Below are 19,135 nucleotides of genomic sequence, written 5' to 3'. Positions count from 1 at the left end.
AATGGAAACTTGGTGGAATCTTTAGGTTTCCTTTTATGGGAAACTACATGGAAGCTCGGGAAACCTCACCATTCCTATAGTTTCCGTGACTCAGGAAACCATATGGAATCGGAGCGTAGTGGTTTCCGTGGGATGGAAACTTGGTGGAATCTTAAGGTTTCCTTTTTAAGGAAACTACATGGAAGCTTGGGAAACCTCATGATTCCTAAAGTTTCCGTGACTCAGGAAACCACAGGGAATTGGAGTGTAGTGGTTTCCGTGGAATGGAAACTTGATGGAATCTTAAGGTTTCCTATTACGGGAAACTACATGGAACCTCGTGAAACCTTACGATTCCTAAAGTTTCCTTGACTCAGGAAACTATATGGAACTTGTGTAGCAGTTTCTGTGTGGCGGAAACTTGGTGGAATTATCTGGAGTCCCATTCCTGGTTGAAGTTACTGGGAAACTTCAAGATTCCCCAACTTTTCTTAAGGAAGCGATGTGAAATTATGTGTATTCTTTCAAAAATCTATCAAAAAAATTATTAAATGTAAGAGAAAAAAAGCATTACCATTTTATATGTTTAATAATTCATTTGATGTACAAAAACTGTAACAGTGTTTTTCATTGATATCAAAATACTAAATAAATTCATATATCTTAGATAAACAATAGAACAGTCTTTCACATTTAAGTCCATTCATAAGCGTCATTAAGTACTTCTTTCAACATCAGTTCCCTGGTATTTCCTTCACATCACCTATGATCTGCAATATTCATACAAAATTATCATATGATGTGTCAGAATTATAATGCTTGAATATAACTTAGAAATCTGAAAGATCAGTCAATGTTCTTTAATATACCAATATCAATAATTACTTTCCATGACCATGATACATATGATTTCAGCATTTAATGTGTCTCTTTAAAATTAAATGCTTTATGATAAGGAAAAATTTTTTACATAATATAAATAATGTTTTCAGCCTCGTTATGTCATTGAGAATATATTACAGTTTCATAGAACCCTGCTTTAAGTTGAATTAGTTTGAGAGAAAATATACTCTTTATAATAACAAAAATATTAATAGAGAGAGAATTTTTTAAAATTTTTGATATTTGACCTAAAAAATTGGTTGAAGATCATTGCGGACCCTCCACACCAATTGCATAAAAGCTAGATTACACCAAGGGGGGAAATATACTCTGGACTACGACTTTGAATAAAGATATACAGTACATTTTGATACTGACCTTTGACCTAGAAAATTAGTCCAAGGTCACTCTTCATCCTCTATCCACAGGCTCTCTGTAGTTTAAGTTTGAGAGAGAAATATGCTCAGAACAAGTGATATCAGATGGTGTGATGGGTAGACACACTGTCTAAGGGCATCCACAGAACAGGTCTCTAAAAACAATGCAATATATATGTATTACAGTATGGGTATACATGTACTTGTATGTTAATGATTTATCATATGCTGCATTGGATATGCTTTTATCATGGTGTAAGTATACATGTATCTTATGAGTAATTTTATGCCAGTATTGCATGTACACTCAGTTTATAAACAAGTAATTTAAATTTTTTTTTTACAAAAATTGACCAACATTATTTACATCCACTCATCATGTTCATGAATCGGTGGATCAAAATTCAGTCAGTTTTAGATCTCTATGATATACCATAGACAACTTTCACATTTACAAAAGTTATTCCCCTTTGCAGGGTCAATCTGGGGTCAATCGGCTTAAGACGCTGTTTTCCCTCTATATAACCATACCAACTTTGAGGGTCAATATCTTGGAAGTGAAATCTGTATGAACATGTTCATTATGATTTTCATGTTACCCCATACTCTGGCCATACAGATACAGATCGTAATTGTCCAATATCGTTTGAAGATTGAAAAAATACAAGTAACTTACAAAGGACAAAGTGAGAAAAATGAGCAATACACCGACAATTAGAGACAACTCTTAGCAATGTGAAATTTGTCTATTGGTGAATAGATGACAATTCCTGTTTTAATGTCACTGAAAAATTAAGAGACATTAAAAATTTAAGCCCTATTGTCATGCATGCATGCTGTTTTTTTAAGTATTTTCAACCAAACTATAAATTACAATTGCTTGTAATTGAAAGATGGATCCATTACACATTGCACCCCATTACTTTGAAAAAATGTAATGATTACAATGCATTACCATTACACATTACCATTACCCCAGGTCTGTTTTCAACCACATAACCTTTTACTATCATAAAATTTACCAAAATTTAATACTTCAAATAATTTCATTGAATACATGTATGTAAAAAATTGAGGAAACTCTAAAAACTTAGTGTCAGACTTACAGAAATTAATCTTTGGAGAGAAAAAAATCTATCATATAAAGATGTGCATAATGAGCCTTTTTTATTCATTTAGAACATATCGTATGTGCATCATTTCCCCAAGAAATTTTCAAAGACAATGGACTATTTGTGAGCAGAAATCATTGCTGTTTACTTAATACATTTGGAAAATTTATGAAAATAATCAAATAATTTCTTTATTTTTGATTTTAGATAATGCTAAAAATTATTTAATCTCTTATAAGTAATCCAACTGACTGTAAAATAAAATTTTTCTTAATCTCAATCTAAGGGCAGATCACTCTAACTGCATAAAACTACCCAATATCAAAGTAGAGCTCTTTAGTGTGCAGATTTTAGAGCTTCCTTAAAGTCATCAAAATACTGACCAGCAAGAAATCAGTTAATAACATTTCCTCTTTTTCATTCAAATTTTTTGAGAGATCTCAAAGTTTTTTCCTCTTCAATTCAGGTTCGAGATGACAAAGTTTTACTGTAGTGTATGTATTAGAGAACTGATTGTATGTCAATCACGACAATACATACATAACATGGAGGGGGGCGAATTGTTTCAGCCCTAGTTTTTACATAAAACTTCTTGTAGCTCACAGCTGATAAACCACAGCTCAGTATTTAAAATTTAGAATCTTTTTTTTTTTTTTCAGGCAATTGTTATACATACCAATCATGATTTAATTACCACTTACCAAATGACCACATCCTGAATCATCATACATTTTATATGATTTTATCTCACTGGTTTTCTTTTAAAGTCATGCAGTTTTCTTCTCTCTGAAATGATAAAATATGTTAAGGTACTATTGCATTCTAATTTAAACTAATTATGTAATAGCATTAGCAACAACAGAGATGGGCAAAAAAAAAAAACAAAACAAGATGCACTTGTTAAACATTATGTGCCCGGCGGCAACAAAGTTTCGAAAAAGCAATTTTTTTAGCATATAGGTCACAGTCAAGATCACATAATCATTGTCCTTGTTGTCACGTGAAAGCACTTCATAAGTGGAGTATGCATACTAAATATGATGTCACTATCTCATATAGTTCTAAAGTTATGGTGAAGGTTTAAGTTGACAACAGGCAGACACTGAGATAAACAGTTATGGCAAAAGTTCGAAAAAGCTATTTTAACATATAATCACAGTCAAAGTCACAAGGTCATTGACCTTGTTGCATTTCAAAGAACTTAATTATCATAGTATGCATACCAAATATGAAGTCTCTATCTCTCACAGTTCAAAAGTTATGGCAATGGTTCAAGTTGACAACAGACAGAAAGGACAAAATTAATACACGTGCCGAGTCTATCAATTCAGGCGTATAAAAATTTCAAACAAATGAGCATCAACTAGTTTGTACCATTCTACTTCTCCTATGTCAGGACAACCATCACTAATTTACTATTTCATCCAATCTTTTTTTCAAAATATTTAATCTAATGCAATAGCTCACCAGCAGAATATGATATTGTGCTCGACTCATTGCTTGCCTGCACCACAGTTATGTAGAATGTGGCGTATGTTATAAACTTATAATCATATTCAGATATAAGAAGCATGTTATTTTTTATGACAGCTAAGTCTGTTCAGTTAGACAATACCATGTACACTGTACATGTATGTAAGTAGTTTAATTGTGCTTGATTATTTACTTATTTTCTTCTCAACTTAAATCTGAACACAACTCGTAAATAGGCATACGCCATTTTTGATAGCATTATCTACGATACATCAATACTAGGGTATACTCCTTGCAATCGTTACACCTGACTGCTTTATTGTCACGGGTATTGGCATGGAACAGCAACCCGTGATCGTGCTGGTTATCTTGCATTACCTTTTTTTTTTACATTTTATTGCAGTTACGTTTATCTGTGTTTTTTGTATATTTTACTGACTTATAAAACTATAATTATTATAAACTTATTTGGTATCTTATTTTCCTGCATTAGATGAAGTATTACGTTATTACTTTCGCTACCGAGTTCTTCTGTCCATCTTCACCAGTGTAGACTGATTACACTGAACAGTGACCAACTGCTGCCCTATTTATAGCGGTCTGCAGAGAAGATAGACTCGGGAACAAAAATGGCGGACAGATTCCTTTTACGAATCGTATTCAGCTTTAAAGTGTTCTGTATTTTATTACCAAGTTTGTAATAAGCATTTTGAAACATACTATCAATATTAATTCACTATGAAGGCTTACTTTTCTTTTTTTACATCTTCATCTCAGCAGGTTAGACAGTACAAAAAAATCTTTTGAGCAGTAAACTATTTCAATAAACAAACCTATTCTCTTCAGAGAAGTGGACAGGCTTTCACCTACATTCACTTTTTTATGTATATTTTCCCTCCATATCCTAAGGGTTATGCTACAGACTACAGTATTGGCTACAATCTTTTCCAAATGTTCTGAATGATGATATCCTTCATGATAATCGGATAAGCTAAGATTGAAGACACTTTTTGTAAAAATATTGATGCTTTTATCAAGGTTTAGAACCAAAACTATTTCATTCATACCTTGCTATAAGTCATAAGTTCCAAAAATCAAAAGAGTTGGCTATCCGAAAACGGAAAGTCAGAAGAAAACACATGTATGTATTCAAACCGGATGTACTACAGTCTGAATTTAACTACGAAACCATGCTCGGTATAACTATTATCATCCGGATAATTTGAGCGGGGTTAAAAATATATTTTTGTTTAAATCCGAAAAGTATTCATTTATATTTAGAGAGAGAACATACATATTGAGCATACATTTTAATAAACATGGTGAAAGGCGAAACGTTGCCATTTTACAACATACGGTGCCTAGGGACCTCTATAATCTATTTAAGTTATGTTGTATCACTGTCTCAAATCTCTCTCTCTCTCTCTCTCTCTCTCTCTCTCTTGCAATATATGCGCTTAACAATTTAAAACTTAGATATCCAACTTTTTAAAATGGCGTCAGAACAAAAGTTGCCTCCGATAGTGAAGATTTGTTGTTGCCAAATATTACAATTATTTGCCGTAAAAAGTTAACAAAAATATACGTACATTAATCCTTGGTCGTTGGTCATTGCATTTATCACAGTCTTAAAGACACTGGGTGGTGAAAACATCAACTTTTCACATTTACGAGCTGCTTACACCTTCTTCTTCGTCCTTCTCGATCCTCCAAAAATGGCGCCTCGGGAAATTGACCAATGAAATAAAGCGCCTGCAGAGCGATGCAGGATGGGAAAATAAACTGTTTACATTCACTATGATTATGTGTGATTATGAGATTTTATATTAGAATTTAGAAGTTTTCCCCTGTTCATGGAATAAAAAAAGGGGGCTCCTATTAAAATATTTTTGTCGATATGATGTGTAGGCCTAGTACATGTATATTTAGATAAAAAGCGGTTAAATACGTGAGAGCAGAGAAAAATTATGTTTCTTGCGTGACACCTCAACTTATTTGCCTTCGGGATGAGGGGTTCGGGGCTTGGTTGTTGGTAGTGGCCGTCCTAGCTGAAAGTACCCCCCCCCCCTCCCGCTACTTTTAACTGTTATAATTATGAATTTATAATGTCACATCAAAAGATGTTAAACCTTTAAAAGTACATCTTTTTTAATTGCGAACGTTCCACAGGAATCCTTAAAGGCATGAAAATGAGTTACAATTATAATACATGTATAATTAACAATAACCGTCCTTATTTTTTTTTTATTTTAATAGTGATGATTGAAAAGTTCGGTGTTTAATAATTAATTGCTTATAATTTATGGGGGATTAAAATACTACTAGAACTCCCTCCTTTTCTGGTTTTAATTAGATTTTGAGCCTGCTATCAATATACTGTATTATTACTGGTGGACCTTCTAGACGTTTCTCTATTTGCTACATGTAGGCCTAAATTGTACTTGAAACTTCTTTGCCTTTAGCTAATAACTTTCCCACATCATTTTAACACGTAAAATTGTTAAATGAATTAGGATGTTGAAAATCTTTTTCTTAGGAGAGTTACATGTATCTCAAGATGGAATAAAACTTACATCTAATCAAAGACAAGAAAAAATAATAGTATTTTAATTCAGTATTTAGTCGTGATGGGTATAAGTGAGGTCATGGGAAAAAATATGTCAAAAGTCATCTAGATACTCGTTGATGTACAGGGCTGTACTTATGCATATACAGCTTTAGCTGGTCCCGCCCTGTATTTCTTTTAATGTTTTTTTTTTTTCGTTAAGAAATCTGGTAAGGTATGCTAGTAAAAAAAAAAATCCCGGTAAGTTTATTACCCTAACGGAAATTACTTTCCTACAGGCCTGAAGTTCGAGTCTATTAGTCAAATTTAAGAATGTCACGCATCTTTTTTAAAAAGAGTAGCATGTCGGGGAATAAAAATAAAGTAACGTACAATTTAGATAAAGAAAATTAATGTTTGTTGAAGTATTGACAAACTTCATACCTTTATATAATGAAATCAACAAAAACTGCACAAAAATACAATCGTGACAATTATACAATTAATTCTTTTAATAGATTGCCGTAGCATCCACTACTTTAAAAGCCGTTGTTCTTCAGGAAAACAAAATGATGCAAAATATTATAGACTTTTCTTTATCTAGAGAAATGGCCTTTGGTGAAAAGAATGGCTGAAATTTTTAAAGTTTGTTAAATATATGTGCATGATCATATGTGCATTTAGGACCCTACATTGTAATTTTATGCGAAAAGTGCAGACGTTTACTACATGGGGATCTGCGTACATATAAACAAAAAAGGAAAAAAAAAGTTTTATGTAATGAATATTATAACATTATTTAATAAATGCCTTTGTATAGTACGTTGGATTACAAATTTCACACAAAACTCATCAAGACTATTAAATACAGTGTTGATTTCACATTGATCTATTAAGTAATTCTGATTTAATATAATTATACACGACGAGAATTTAGATCTAATCAATACCTATAGAAAATTATTTAATTTCTAAAGAGCATAGTTTTTTCAAATCAGTAATGAAAATTGAAATAAAAATTCTAAATAGTTCGTTCTTTCATTGAACATCTTAAAATAAATGTATGTTATTTTATAAATATGTTCTCTTCTATAACTTTATTTATGAAATATACAATTTTTTAATTGATAAAAAAACACAAATCGTCATCTTAATTCAAACGAATTTTCGGTCGGAGGCTGTGTGTGTACATGCTCGACAACAGCCCATTGTTCCCTTTAGGTAGAAAACCGTCTCAATTCACATAGAATATACAAAAAATACACAGTGACAGGTGTCTTCGCGGCACGTGTCTCCACCTGATATGGCACGTGAGGACAGGTGCCCGTAGTTATTACACAGGCCGACTATAGTGATTTTTTCAAGTGTGGTTTCATTTTTTTTTTTTTGAAGGGGGGGGGGGGGCTTCTCTAGGAAAAAATGAAAAGCAATCCACCCACCCCCAATAATAATAATAATTTATTAAATTAAAAAAAAAACAATCTTACTAAAGTAAAATACTAGTATGATAATACTCAGCCCCCAACCAATTCGATGGATTTTATCTGACCAGTTTACATTGATCTCTATGTAACCATACTTAGTCTTCTATATTTTGTTTTTTTAAAGGTCAGACGATACGTTTCCCATTAAGTATCTGTTTTGTGAATCTTCATATTAATGTATAATAAATTTGTATAAAAATCTTTATTACTTTCTAAACTGGTTTTTAATAATTTGAAACACTAAAAATGTAATTGTGACAAACCAACTGAAGAATTTTTTCCTGAAGGATTACCCCGGTATATAAGAGATGCCAACCTCTGGTATCTCACACAAAATGCCTTGTAAGGTACCTTGAGTTTTTGTGAATACATGTTATAATGTAAAAAAAAGTAAGTCTTCAATGTCAAAATATTGGAAAAAATTATAATTATATTATTGAGGAATGTCTCATCTGTCCTTAATCACTACATTTTATATAATCGCAACTTGACATATTTCTTTATTTACTTTTTTATCGATCGTTTTACCTTTTCTGTAAATAATATCATTAAAGGTGCCCTTCGCTCTTGCATTTTTTTTTCAAAGGAACATTCAACATAGACAGCTTACAAGAAAGTGGGATCGGAAATGATTGATATCTACATAACTGCACTTAATTTTCTCTATTCCATTTCATGCATTCTATACAAGTTTACCAAAACTTTTAATATTAAATTGCGTTCACGGCGGTGCTGAAATATTATATCTTATCACGCAGAAATACACATCTAGTTATTTTAACTGTTTGAAGGGAAGTTAATTATTTTGATACAGCATGTAAACACTTTTGAAATATTTCTATAATTGGTAAGCATGTGGTAACATCAGAAAATATTTAACTTTTTGTAAAATAAAAAGTAGGTGGGTTACCATTGAGATATACTTTCAAAGTTTCTCTACCTGGGAAACATGGGGGAAACTACACATTGGTGGCTTCCATGTCGGGAATCTATATGGAAACCACTGAGGCATGTTTCCATGGTTTCCTATCTTGGGAAACTAACGGGAAACCACAGGTTGGTTGTTTCCATGTCGGGAATCTACATGGAAACCACCAGGGCATGTTTCCATGGTTTCCTATCTTGGGAAGCTAACGGGAAACCACAGGTTGGTTGTTTCCATGTCGGGAATCTACATGGAAACCACCAGGGCATGTTTCCATGGTTTCCTATCTTGGGAAACTTACGGGAAACCACAGGTTGATTGTTTCCATGTCGGGAATCTATGTGGAAACCACTATGTGGTTTCCATAAAATGGAAACTATATGGAAACTACTGATGTCACGATTCCCATATGTTTCCATCGGGTTTCCAAATTTGGGAAACCTGGCTTTTCATCCTGTGGTACTTTTATTTGATTAAAAAAACTGTTTTGAAACAGGACTAAAAAAATAATTACAATATATCTCATAAAAATATATGATAACCATTGTTAATAGCAATTATGATTATGGTCTTAAAATTAGCCATCAAACTGTTTGGTACCTGTAGGGGCGTCATTGTTTTTGGCATCTGGTAGATAATTACACAAGTCATCAGATAGAATTTGTAATCTGGTATGGCAAGGACACTTTATATTCAAAGGTCAGTGTTAATATTAATCAGCTTTATCCAATCAAAACTAGGTACCCTTAAAGTCAAATCTTATCTTGTCCTGGCTAGAGAACTCATAATTAAATCATTTTTTGTTTTGATAGTTGCTGGACGCACCTAGAATTTTAAAAAGAATTTGATTTACCCACCAAATAGCACCCTGTAATAATGTGTTGAAAAAAAAAAATTCCCAGTCCTGAAACTGTTCTTAGTGTTTTTTATGTTGTGGAGCTTTATTCGTCATATTTTGGTACATGTAAAAGGTTGTTGTTTTGTTTAATTTGCAGTAAAATCCTATGTTTTAATATTATAATTATATAACATTTAATTTTACCGATGATATTTTCATTGGTTGGCTTTTGTAACCCCTTCGTAAATATATTGTCATTTATTCAGTCTTTTTTCGGTTAATCAATGATTGAAACTAATTTCGTCAACTGATAAAATATATTAGTGGTAAATTGAATAAATGACCTTTCTAGCAGAATTAAGATGTTCTTTTTTTATTTCAATTGAATTCTGACTCCTTAAAAAACAAAACTGGTTCTATTTCGTTGACAAGTAAACATTATATTATAAGAACGAAACATAGAATGAGTTTAAGGTTATTTCGTAATGGAAAAAATGGGTGACAAAAATACATATTGTACGAAAACAGAATGATTAGTACAATGTGAGTATTGCAAAAATAATAATTTTGATTTTTAAAAATAGTCCTGATTCATCCAATAAAATGATATTTGAAAGCTTTCATGTGCATGTATAGAAAATAATGACAAATTATCATTTTACATCATTCATGTCATTATAAAAGCATTATTGCATGTACCTTTATCAACAGCACTGTAAACTTGTCGCCCAACACTTATCCATATCTGGCCGTATGTGTTCACTGGAATCACACTTTTCACCTTATTACAATCATCATCGGCATCTTCGAGAGTAAGGTTTGTAAACAAGTATACGTCTCTACTTTTACAATGGCTCATTGCTGTTATCCAGTCCACATATACAGAATTGCCTAGAAGTACCAGAAATGTATTCGTTTCGATTTCATTGTACATCACTTCAAGCACTGTGCATTTTTGTACCAGTTTTGGAAAAAAAGTATTCTATTCATTTTTTAAAGGAATCTTCTTTCAATTTAATTTCCTAAAAAAACAAGTAATTTTATATGTGCATGATTGATATTCTACTTCTAGCTAAGGAAATATATAATTATATATATATATATATATATATATATATATATATATATATATATATATATATATATATATATATATATATATATATATATATATATATATCATGAAATCCTTCCAAGCAAAACAAATAAAAATATACCTCGGATACAATTCAAATGAAAAAAAAAAATGGGAACAGTTATTTTTTTTTAAATAAATAAGACTCCTTTTTCATCGAGTTTTATGAGATAAACCAAACAACATAGAAATATAAATTGTATTAATTAAAAAACCTTTTTGAACAGTGTAACTTTTTGTGGCCTAAATGTTACATAATGAGTCAAAATTGTTTTTAAAAAGTGTTTGTATTCTTAAGCAAACGTTTAATGTTTTGTTTTGTTTTTGCTAGTTTTTTAACGTCCCTCCACGAGAACTTTTCACTCACATGGAGATGCCACCACTTCTGGTGGAGAACTTCAAATTTTGACAAATGCTCGCCACTCAAGGTTATTGAGCACTGAGGGATCTTTTTTGTGCCAAAACTTCTGCAAAAAGGGACCTTGGTTTATACAGTCTCGTCCAAGAGACCGGTCTCCGCGTCCGGCAGTGAAATGAACACCACGTAGGATTAACTCTTTACTGCGTGACACTAGACAAAACGCTCTGATACATGTACATGTAGCTGGTAACCAAAGAAAAATTTACGTATGTCACACTTTTAAAGAGGTTCATAGGTAAGTAACTATTCTTTATCAACATAATTTATTATATCAGTGACTGTACGTTCAGAGATTAAAAACGTTTTAATAAAAAAAAGAAATGGATGTCATATTGAGTATACGTATTAATGCTGCTTACCCGTTTTGCTAAGCAAAAGGGTGAAAATAACGATCGATCTCATTAAAACACAAACAATACAAATATGTGAAGGGAACATAAACAAAATCCCTCAAAAATTCATATCAATAAAGAAAAAAAGAACATTCCATTGTAGAAATTTAGTACAAAACAAAGGTCCAATAATTGATATGTACATGTGTAAGTATATAATCAAATATGAATTGCATATCAAACATAAATGTAAAGAAAAATTGTCTATGTATTTTGCCAGATATAGTACAGATATACTTAAAAAGAAATAAAATTATATACCTTTTTCTTCACATGCTGCTAAGAAATGCCCATTACAATTTTCAGCACTATAAATCTTGTTATCCAGTGAACATTGTATGTAGCCACATCTCTTTGAAAATCCACCAAATTGCCTAACAGCTATTTAAAAAAAATATATAGTATTTTCTTTTCTTTGCTTTATGATTGCAATGTAATCTTCTTAGCGCAGCACACATGGATAAATGAAGTACTTGAAATTAATCCACAGAGAGGGAATCAAAGAAAACAAGACGTATTTGTAAAACATTGATGCCAAGTATTTCAGCTAATAGCGATGGTAAAGGTTTCTCAGATGCGAGTCGAAATCAAAGGTCAAAGTGAAGAATAAAAATGTTGTAAACCAAACAACGGCTTTCTTAATAAAAACAATTTTTGAAATACGAAAGCCAAAGCATCTTCCACTTTTAAGTGATTTCCAGGGTTAAAGTTTTTAAATGGGTCAAACTCTGAGGTTAAGGTCAAATATCCGAAGGAAAAAAAAATTGTACCCTATAGATAGGCTTGTTATAATGAATACACATGTGAAGAATGGAATCCTCACAACCAACTTTTCAAAAAAGAAATATGTTCAGGGTTAAAGTTTGAAGAATCTTTTTCAAAAGTGGGTTATAGTAAACCCCAAGGTCAATAGCAACAGGATAAATTTGTTATTACACTAAGAAAGATCTTGTCACAAGGATGGATAGACAAACAGGCGGACACGACAAAAACTGCCCTTATTTGAATTTTCGAATACAGGGTCATAAATATATCTGAAATGTTTTCTTTGTTCGAAATTTAAGGATTACAATTTGTATCATATTTATAAAAAATATTTCTGTGGATTTTCTACAAATGATCTGATTTTTAATGACTCAGATTTGTGCAACGTTCTTAATTATTCCTCTTTTACAGTTTTTCTACACACAAATATTAATTTTTAATATTGTATGAAGATGATATAAAAAGAAAAGATAAACTTATAATAAGAAATACATAATGCATAATATTGAAAAATGTGATTTTTATTTCAATGGTAGATTTTTAACCCTCTTTATCAAATATGCTGATTTCTTCTCTCCCCATACCAAGTGCAAATAAATTGACAACAAGCAATATTCAACATACCCGAAACGTATAAATTGTATGCCGATGAGCCACCACATTCGTTTGCAAACGGTTGTCTAGTATCGGTGTCACAGGACAAATCACAGGCCTTTGGCGTCAGATGAGTTGTACTTACGAATCCTATCAAACATATGCATGTTGATCCCTGTGTAAAAAGTAAATTCAAATTGATTACGTCTTTCTCCCAATGCAATTTTCCTTTGGATAATATATTATCATTTATGGTGTGTCTAAGGATGGCCTTTGTAATAATAAAAAAAAAATTAATTTTCAATTAAAAAAATTGATTACAACCGAAATTAAAATAAATAACGAAAACGTAAATAAGAGAACTAACGAGCAAAATATAGATAAAAAAAACTTTTATTATAATGATGTATTCTTGTTGCGAAGAATAACAAAACGTAACTTTAACTGCAAAATGCCTTAAGTTGTTAAGAGATGAACAGATCCCCTCGCATAGCCCAACAGACCGATGTGGCATATGGAATTTTTCACTCTCGTTGAATGATTGGTCAGAGTAGCATCCTAGTATTTTCATTAAAAGAAAAAGATTAAAAACTGAATTAAATCATTGAAGATGTTTGTATATAAACGGTATATTTCATGTTCGAATATTGTTTTATAATCTTTTTTTATTCGTGTGATAAAAGTTTTTTCCCCCTTTTTTTCGTACATACAACATACCAAGATACAAAGGAAATTATGCTAAGCCATAACTACGAGGTAATAAGTCGCAATGACGAGAAATTATATATGTTGTAAATACGACATTAGAATTCGTACATTTTGTACGTCAAAGATAATAATTAATAAGTCCTTATTACGAGAAAATAAGTACAATGTAGTTATACCAATTCGTACTTAGTCGTTATAACGAGATAAAAAGTCATTTTAAAGACATATACTTAGGAACATGTTTGTACATATGAAAGTTGTACATATACAAACATCAGAATTAGTCGATAATTTTAAGATAATAAATCATGCAAGTTATGACAATCGTTAGTGTTCTTTGTCCTGGATGATAAGTCGTAACAACAAATTTACACACTCCAGGTTAGATTTCCAAATTAATACCATAACCTTTTTTCGAAAATAAGTCAGAATGAAGATTATTAATTTCAGCATAAAGGTTTTAAGATTTTACTAATTTAGCGTATTTGGGTATGTTAAGAAAGTAAATGAACTTTTTCTCCGGGAATTTAGACTTTGTTAAGAAAATTAAGTTTTATAACTTATCAAAACCGCTGAATAACGTAACTATTATTAGCTATTGTATAAAGACGTGCACCACCACCACGGCATTGTGACTCCTATTGATAGCGAAATGTTCCTTTAAAAACGCTAACAGAACAACAACACTTCGGAGTTCGATAATTTCTTTGAATAAGTTATTTAGTCGAAAACATCTATTTGCCTAAAAAGTGCTGCAACAATCCCACTGTCCTATCAGTAAAATAATAATTCCACACATTCGCACGAAACCTTACCCAATTTTTTGATTTTTTTTTTACATATACATAAATACCTATATTTTTTGTAAAACCATGCCTAACTCGGGATTCAAGCCGCACTTTCCAAGTATTTTTGAAGGCGAACTTTCGATCTGTACAAATATTATATTTGAAATATCCAGGTTTTCTGTTCTGTTGCATTATTTTTGTTACGAATGACAGGGGAAATGCCGACCGGGATACGTATATAGCCGACTATCTTCGAAAGAAAATCGATGAAAATAAATTAGCACACATGTACCAGTTTAATAAACTGAATTTCATATTAATTTCACATACTATTTACGATGTTTGCTTTAAATTTTCATTTTACGTATTTTTTTACGTACCGTCTTAGCCAAATTCTCTTTACACGACATGATCAATTCCTAAAAGATTTGAGGTACACATATGATGTCATCTGTGGTAAATTTTAATCAAAATGATAGATACAGCATAAACAAAATACGCACATTTTATTTTTGTTAATGTTTACACGTTTCTATTAATTTTGTAGAGTTAAATTACATCTCTACGAGGGATGATCAAAAAGTTCGCGAACTTTCTCTATATATTTACAAAACCGCAATTCAGATTAAAATAAATTTGGCACACATAAAGTCATACACATCTTCTATAAATAGAATATGTAATGAAATGTTTTTCTCCGTGTTTGTGACGTCACAATGTAAACATGACGTCATAAGGTAGGTCACTCGTGACAAAAAAAGGTTGACTGAGTCGCATTCGAGAAACGGACGCCTGTAAAGTTAAACGTATATCTTGAAAATTCCCTTGTAGAAGTTTAAAATAATTTGTATACGGTTTACGGAGACAAAAGACTTGCCAGAAGCTTTGTCATTAATTGGATTGATTGTTTAAGTGAAGGTAAGGAGATGTTTAAAAATTATGTTTGTTCTGTTGCCCAGTGGAAGCAAACTGGGGGAGAGATGTATCTTTTGTTAAGCAATTTGATATGAAAAATCGCCAACTTAGAGTTAGAAAAGTAAATGAATATCTTTAAAATGATATAATTATCAAATTCTTGAAATACCGTTTACTTTAGACTTTTTAAAAACATATCAGATATGATAAAGAGAAGACACCCATACTTAATCCACATGAAATAAACGACAATCAAAAGATAGAGGTATTGGGTTTTGATGGTCACCATGCTCATTCTGAAAAAGGATATCATTATCAACCCATACTATTGCCGAGATTAGTCCATTTCTGACAAATAGACCGATTTTGCTGCAAAAAATGACTTGCATGGTAAGAAATATAAGAGTCGGAAACATTTTTAAGCTTCTGTGACAGAAAGCTAAGGAGCATGTCACGTGACCGCCAATATCACGTGATCTGCGCATGGGCAGAATGGTTGTAGATGCACATTACAATCAGATAGGACTACTTTAAAAAAATTTCAACACTGAAACCCTATACCATTTCTTTTTTGGAAGTAATTCAATTAGTTCGCGGACTTTTTGATTACCCCTCGTATACACCAATATCAAAATTGATGTCATGTAACCTACTATGACGTCATAATGTATCAATGATTTAGTCAAGGTTAAATATTTTGTATGCTTCCTAATTATCCGTGCGTAAAGTTAAGTTTTCTGTGCTGAAACGCAGGTTTTCGCTACTGTTAAACGCATATTCGTATTAAACATGTTAAACCAGCATAACATTGTAATATTTAGTTTTTAAATGCTGAATATATAAAAATATGAATACATAATTTTAAAATTCAGAAATCCTCCCCTTTTAGAATTAAAATAGCATGATACTATTCATTTCATCAAAATAGGATCAGCATTTGTAGGAAGTATCAGCAATTAAACAATGCCATTTGATTTCAATCTGCTAGCTGAAAAAATGAAGTATACTCCATTTACAATATATGGGGAAAAGGTCTCTTAAATATATGCTTTACGAATACACTACGGCTGACCATTCATTCTGGCTAATTCACTAAAGAAGGGCTTTTAAACTTTTAGTTAGGGGTATTTAAGAGAGAAAAAATACAACATTAGGATTTAGATAAAATATCTATTTATTTTTCGACCCCTGCTTTACTTTCATATTCATTTTGGACAAAATATAAAAGATGCACAATTTCAATAATGATTTGTATTAAATAATCAATTTGTTAACAATTCCGTGCGTTCTTTTTGTACTTTCTATTTATAAACTCTGTGTATTACTTTTAAATAGAAAAGGTTAATAGAAAAAGTTTACCAAGTAGGTGGATCCATCTTGATAATTTTTTGTAACGGCCAGTCCAGTAAGTAGCATTACCAACTATTTCGTTCGTTTGCAATGTAAGATTATGTGATCGGCATGCTTCTCGGGCTTCAAACCAAGTTTCAGATCCATTGGTAGCTGTAATAATATTAATGGAATGAAAAAATTGAAAAACTTTCTTTTGCATTAAAATACCTCAAACTTTACATAAGGTACGATGCATTTGTACTTTAACCGAGATTATAGAAATTGTATTATGATTTACAATTACACTACCTCGACCATTAATTCTAGTTAGTTCACTAGATTTTAAAATGGATATAAATAAAAAGAATATGTATAACGTATTAGATGTTTGTTAATTGTTCTAATAAAACCTGTTTACATGTATTGTGTATTGTATCCTCGTTTGGATAATGTAAAACGCAAAGAAGGGCAGGAAACTGTACTCAATGTTTTGTCTATTAACTATAAACTGTTAGTACTCAAAGATATTGTTGTGATTGATTAAAAAGAATTAATTAGACCTCATATTGATAATTGCAAACCTTTTCAGAAAAGTTAAGATTTCTCAACAGCTACGTATACATTCATTTCTGTCCTTTAGGAAGATACCAACAATGTCGTTTATCTTATTAACTATTACCAAAACTCAGAAGTCAAAATTTAGGACACATCCCTCCGTTATTTGCTAATATATACTGATAAATGGCAGTTTTGTCTAAATTATGTACTAAGTAAATAGTATATGAATATACCTACATATCTGTAATGCATTCCATTTCATTGAATCTTCTTGTATTAAAATTGAATAATTTAACTTCTTTATTGCTGATCGAACATTCAACAAATGGCAGAGAAGTCAAATATGTGAAAATTTTCCTATCGAATACCTTCTGCTTAAGCGAGTTAAAACGGGAATGCACGTCTTTAAATATGTATCGAAATATTTATCCATTATATTAAATAATTTACTGTAAATGGGTTCTTTAGCACATACATTTATTTTTTTCAGTGAAAAGTTTCTTATTCCTACAGCAACTTAATAACAATGTAAAACATTTTTCTATAACCTTTAATTACAGGTATTCATTCTCTAAAAAATAATTGTCCGATGACTCATTCCTTCTTTCAAATGCACTTATACATGTAGCATCCATTTTTGTCAGTTTTGTAAAAATTTGTTTGTTGCCATATTGTTATTTTGATAAGAATCTATTTCGCTGATTCGGTAATAGGGTATTGTAATTTTTGTGTAAATAAGATAAGAATTTTGGAAAGTGAACATTGTAGAGAGGTACATGTATTTATTGATTTTTTAAACTTATCCTTATGTAGGCATATGGCATATAACCCCTTCCCGACAGATCCTTCTTTGTCTTGATATTTCATACTGTATAGTATATATTATGTATATTAATTTTGTTTATTTACAATCGTGAAGTTTCAGTGAGATAGACTGCGTTAGGTGTTATATGTCCCAGGACGGAATGTTCGAAAGGAAAACATTTTTGTAATGTTCATGTCATTTAAGGTATATCACGTCAATTGTGTCGATCATTTCAGGAAGTAATTTAAATGATCAAATATGAATTAGTTTTCCCCAAAACAGATTCTAGCCGGCATGCAAATGATTTGTGATAAAAATTGGTATGAGGAAGTCATATCGTACAAGTATCTTTTCTTACCTGTTTGGCATATACATGTAAGGACACCAATGAATACATGAACCTTATACATGTTTTCAGACTCAGCTTGGTGTCCTTATACACAGGAATTCCTTTAAGCTAAAAAAAGCGCATAACAATTTGAAAACAATATTTAATCATTGAATATCCTCTTTTTTCTTACACAGGCGCAAAATCTTAAATAAAAGCACAGGTTATTGGTTCAAGATCATAAAAAATGTAAATATCTTGGTTTGTAAAATGTCACCTAAAAATAAATCTTGAAATCTCTTAAAGTGATGATTTAGTGATAAAGTGATGTTATTCATGCATTTTTATTTGAACATAAAATTAAAGATCATTCTTCAGCTAAATATTTATACATAGGAAGATTTTTTATAATCAGTCAAGTGGATTAGATTTTAATAAAAGAGCAGAGACATAGTTTTATTTTTAATTTCAATTCCTTATTTCCTCTAAATGTTGATCCATTGTAGGTATATACATATACAGTACGTGGCCATAAGTGAGTCATAATTTTATTTTTCCACTATATATTTCATCGAAAAACACATTTTTTAAAATATTATTGCAGTGTCATTTGTTGTTTCTTTTTAATGTGTAAAACACCATGAAATGCAAAATTTTATGTAGTTTCTTCACATTATTTCAAAATAGTTTTATCTTTATGCGTTAGCGTGAAATCACAGGTCACATGCAAAACAAAAATTTAAAAACTTCAATTTGTTAAGAAATCATAGTAATTTAAG

At 31.1% G+C, this 19,135-nt stretch overlaps 1 protein-coding gene and 1 long non-coding RNA gene across 2 annotated transcripts; both read right to left on the bottom strand.

Moving 5' to 3' along the window:
- Positions 1-668: 668 nt before the first annotated feature.
- On the bottom strand, positions 669-5,523 carry LOC134276895 (uncharacterized). The gene is made up of 4 exons (XR_009994136.1): positions 5,413-5,523; positions 3,052-3,136; positions 1,240-1,393; positions 669-749 (listed from the first exon to the last, which is right to left on the bottom strand). It is a non-coding gene; the product is annotated as an uncharacterized LOC134276895 (long non-coding RNA).
- Positions 5,524-12,881: 7,358 nt separating this feature from the next.
- On the bottom strand, positions 12,882-18,472 carry LOC134276894 (uncharacterized). The gene is made up of 4 exons (XM_062759174.1): positions 18,387-18,472; positions 16,693-16,836; positions 13,362-13,480; positions 12,882-13,097 (listed from the first exon to the last, which is right to left on the bottom strand). Exons 1-4 carry the CDS (start codon positions 18,436-18,438, stop codon positions 12,882-12,884), a joined length of 531 nt encoding a protein of 176 aa, XP_062615158.1. The 5' UTR covers positions 18,439-18,472.
- Between the last annotated feature and the right edge of the window lie 663 nt (positions 18,473-19,135).

The sequence above is a fragment of the Saccostrea cucullata genome, unplaced genomic scaffold, assembly GCF_032062105.1.
Source record: "Saccostrea cucullata isolate Sc308-1 unplaced genomic scaffold, CSIRO_AGI_Scuc_v1 ctg548, whole genome shotgun sequence".
Classification (NCBI taxonomy): Eukaryota; Metazoa; Mollusca; class Bivalvia; order Ostreida; family Ostreidae; genus Saccostrea; species Saccostrea cuccullata.
This window is presented reverse-complemented; position numbering and strand designations above follow the sequence as displayed.

What these genes read in the sequence shown, in the direction of transcription:
- LOC134276894 (XM_062759174.1), bottom strand. Translation starts at nt 18,438, where the DNA reads ATGTATAAGGTTCATGTATTCATTGGTGTCCTTACATGTATATGCCAA. An exon ending in TACATGTATATGCCAAACAG is followed by an intron (nt 16,837 to 18,386) that starts GTAAGAAAAGAT and finishes ATATTATTACAG; the next exon opens with CTACCAATGGATCTGAAACT. An exon ending in AAGATGGATCCACCTACTTG is followed by an intron (nt 13,481 to 16,692) that starts GTAAACTTTTTC and finishes TGAAAATACTAG; the next exon opens with GATGCTACTCTGACCAATCA.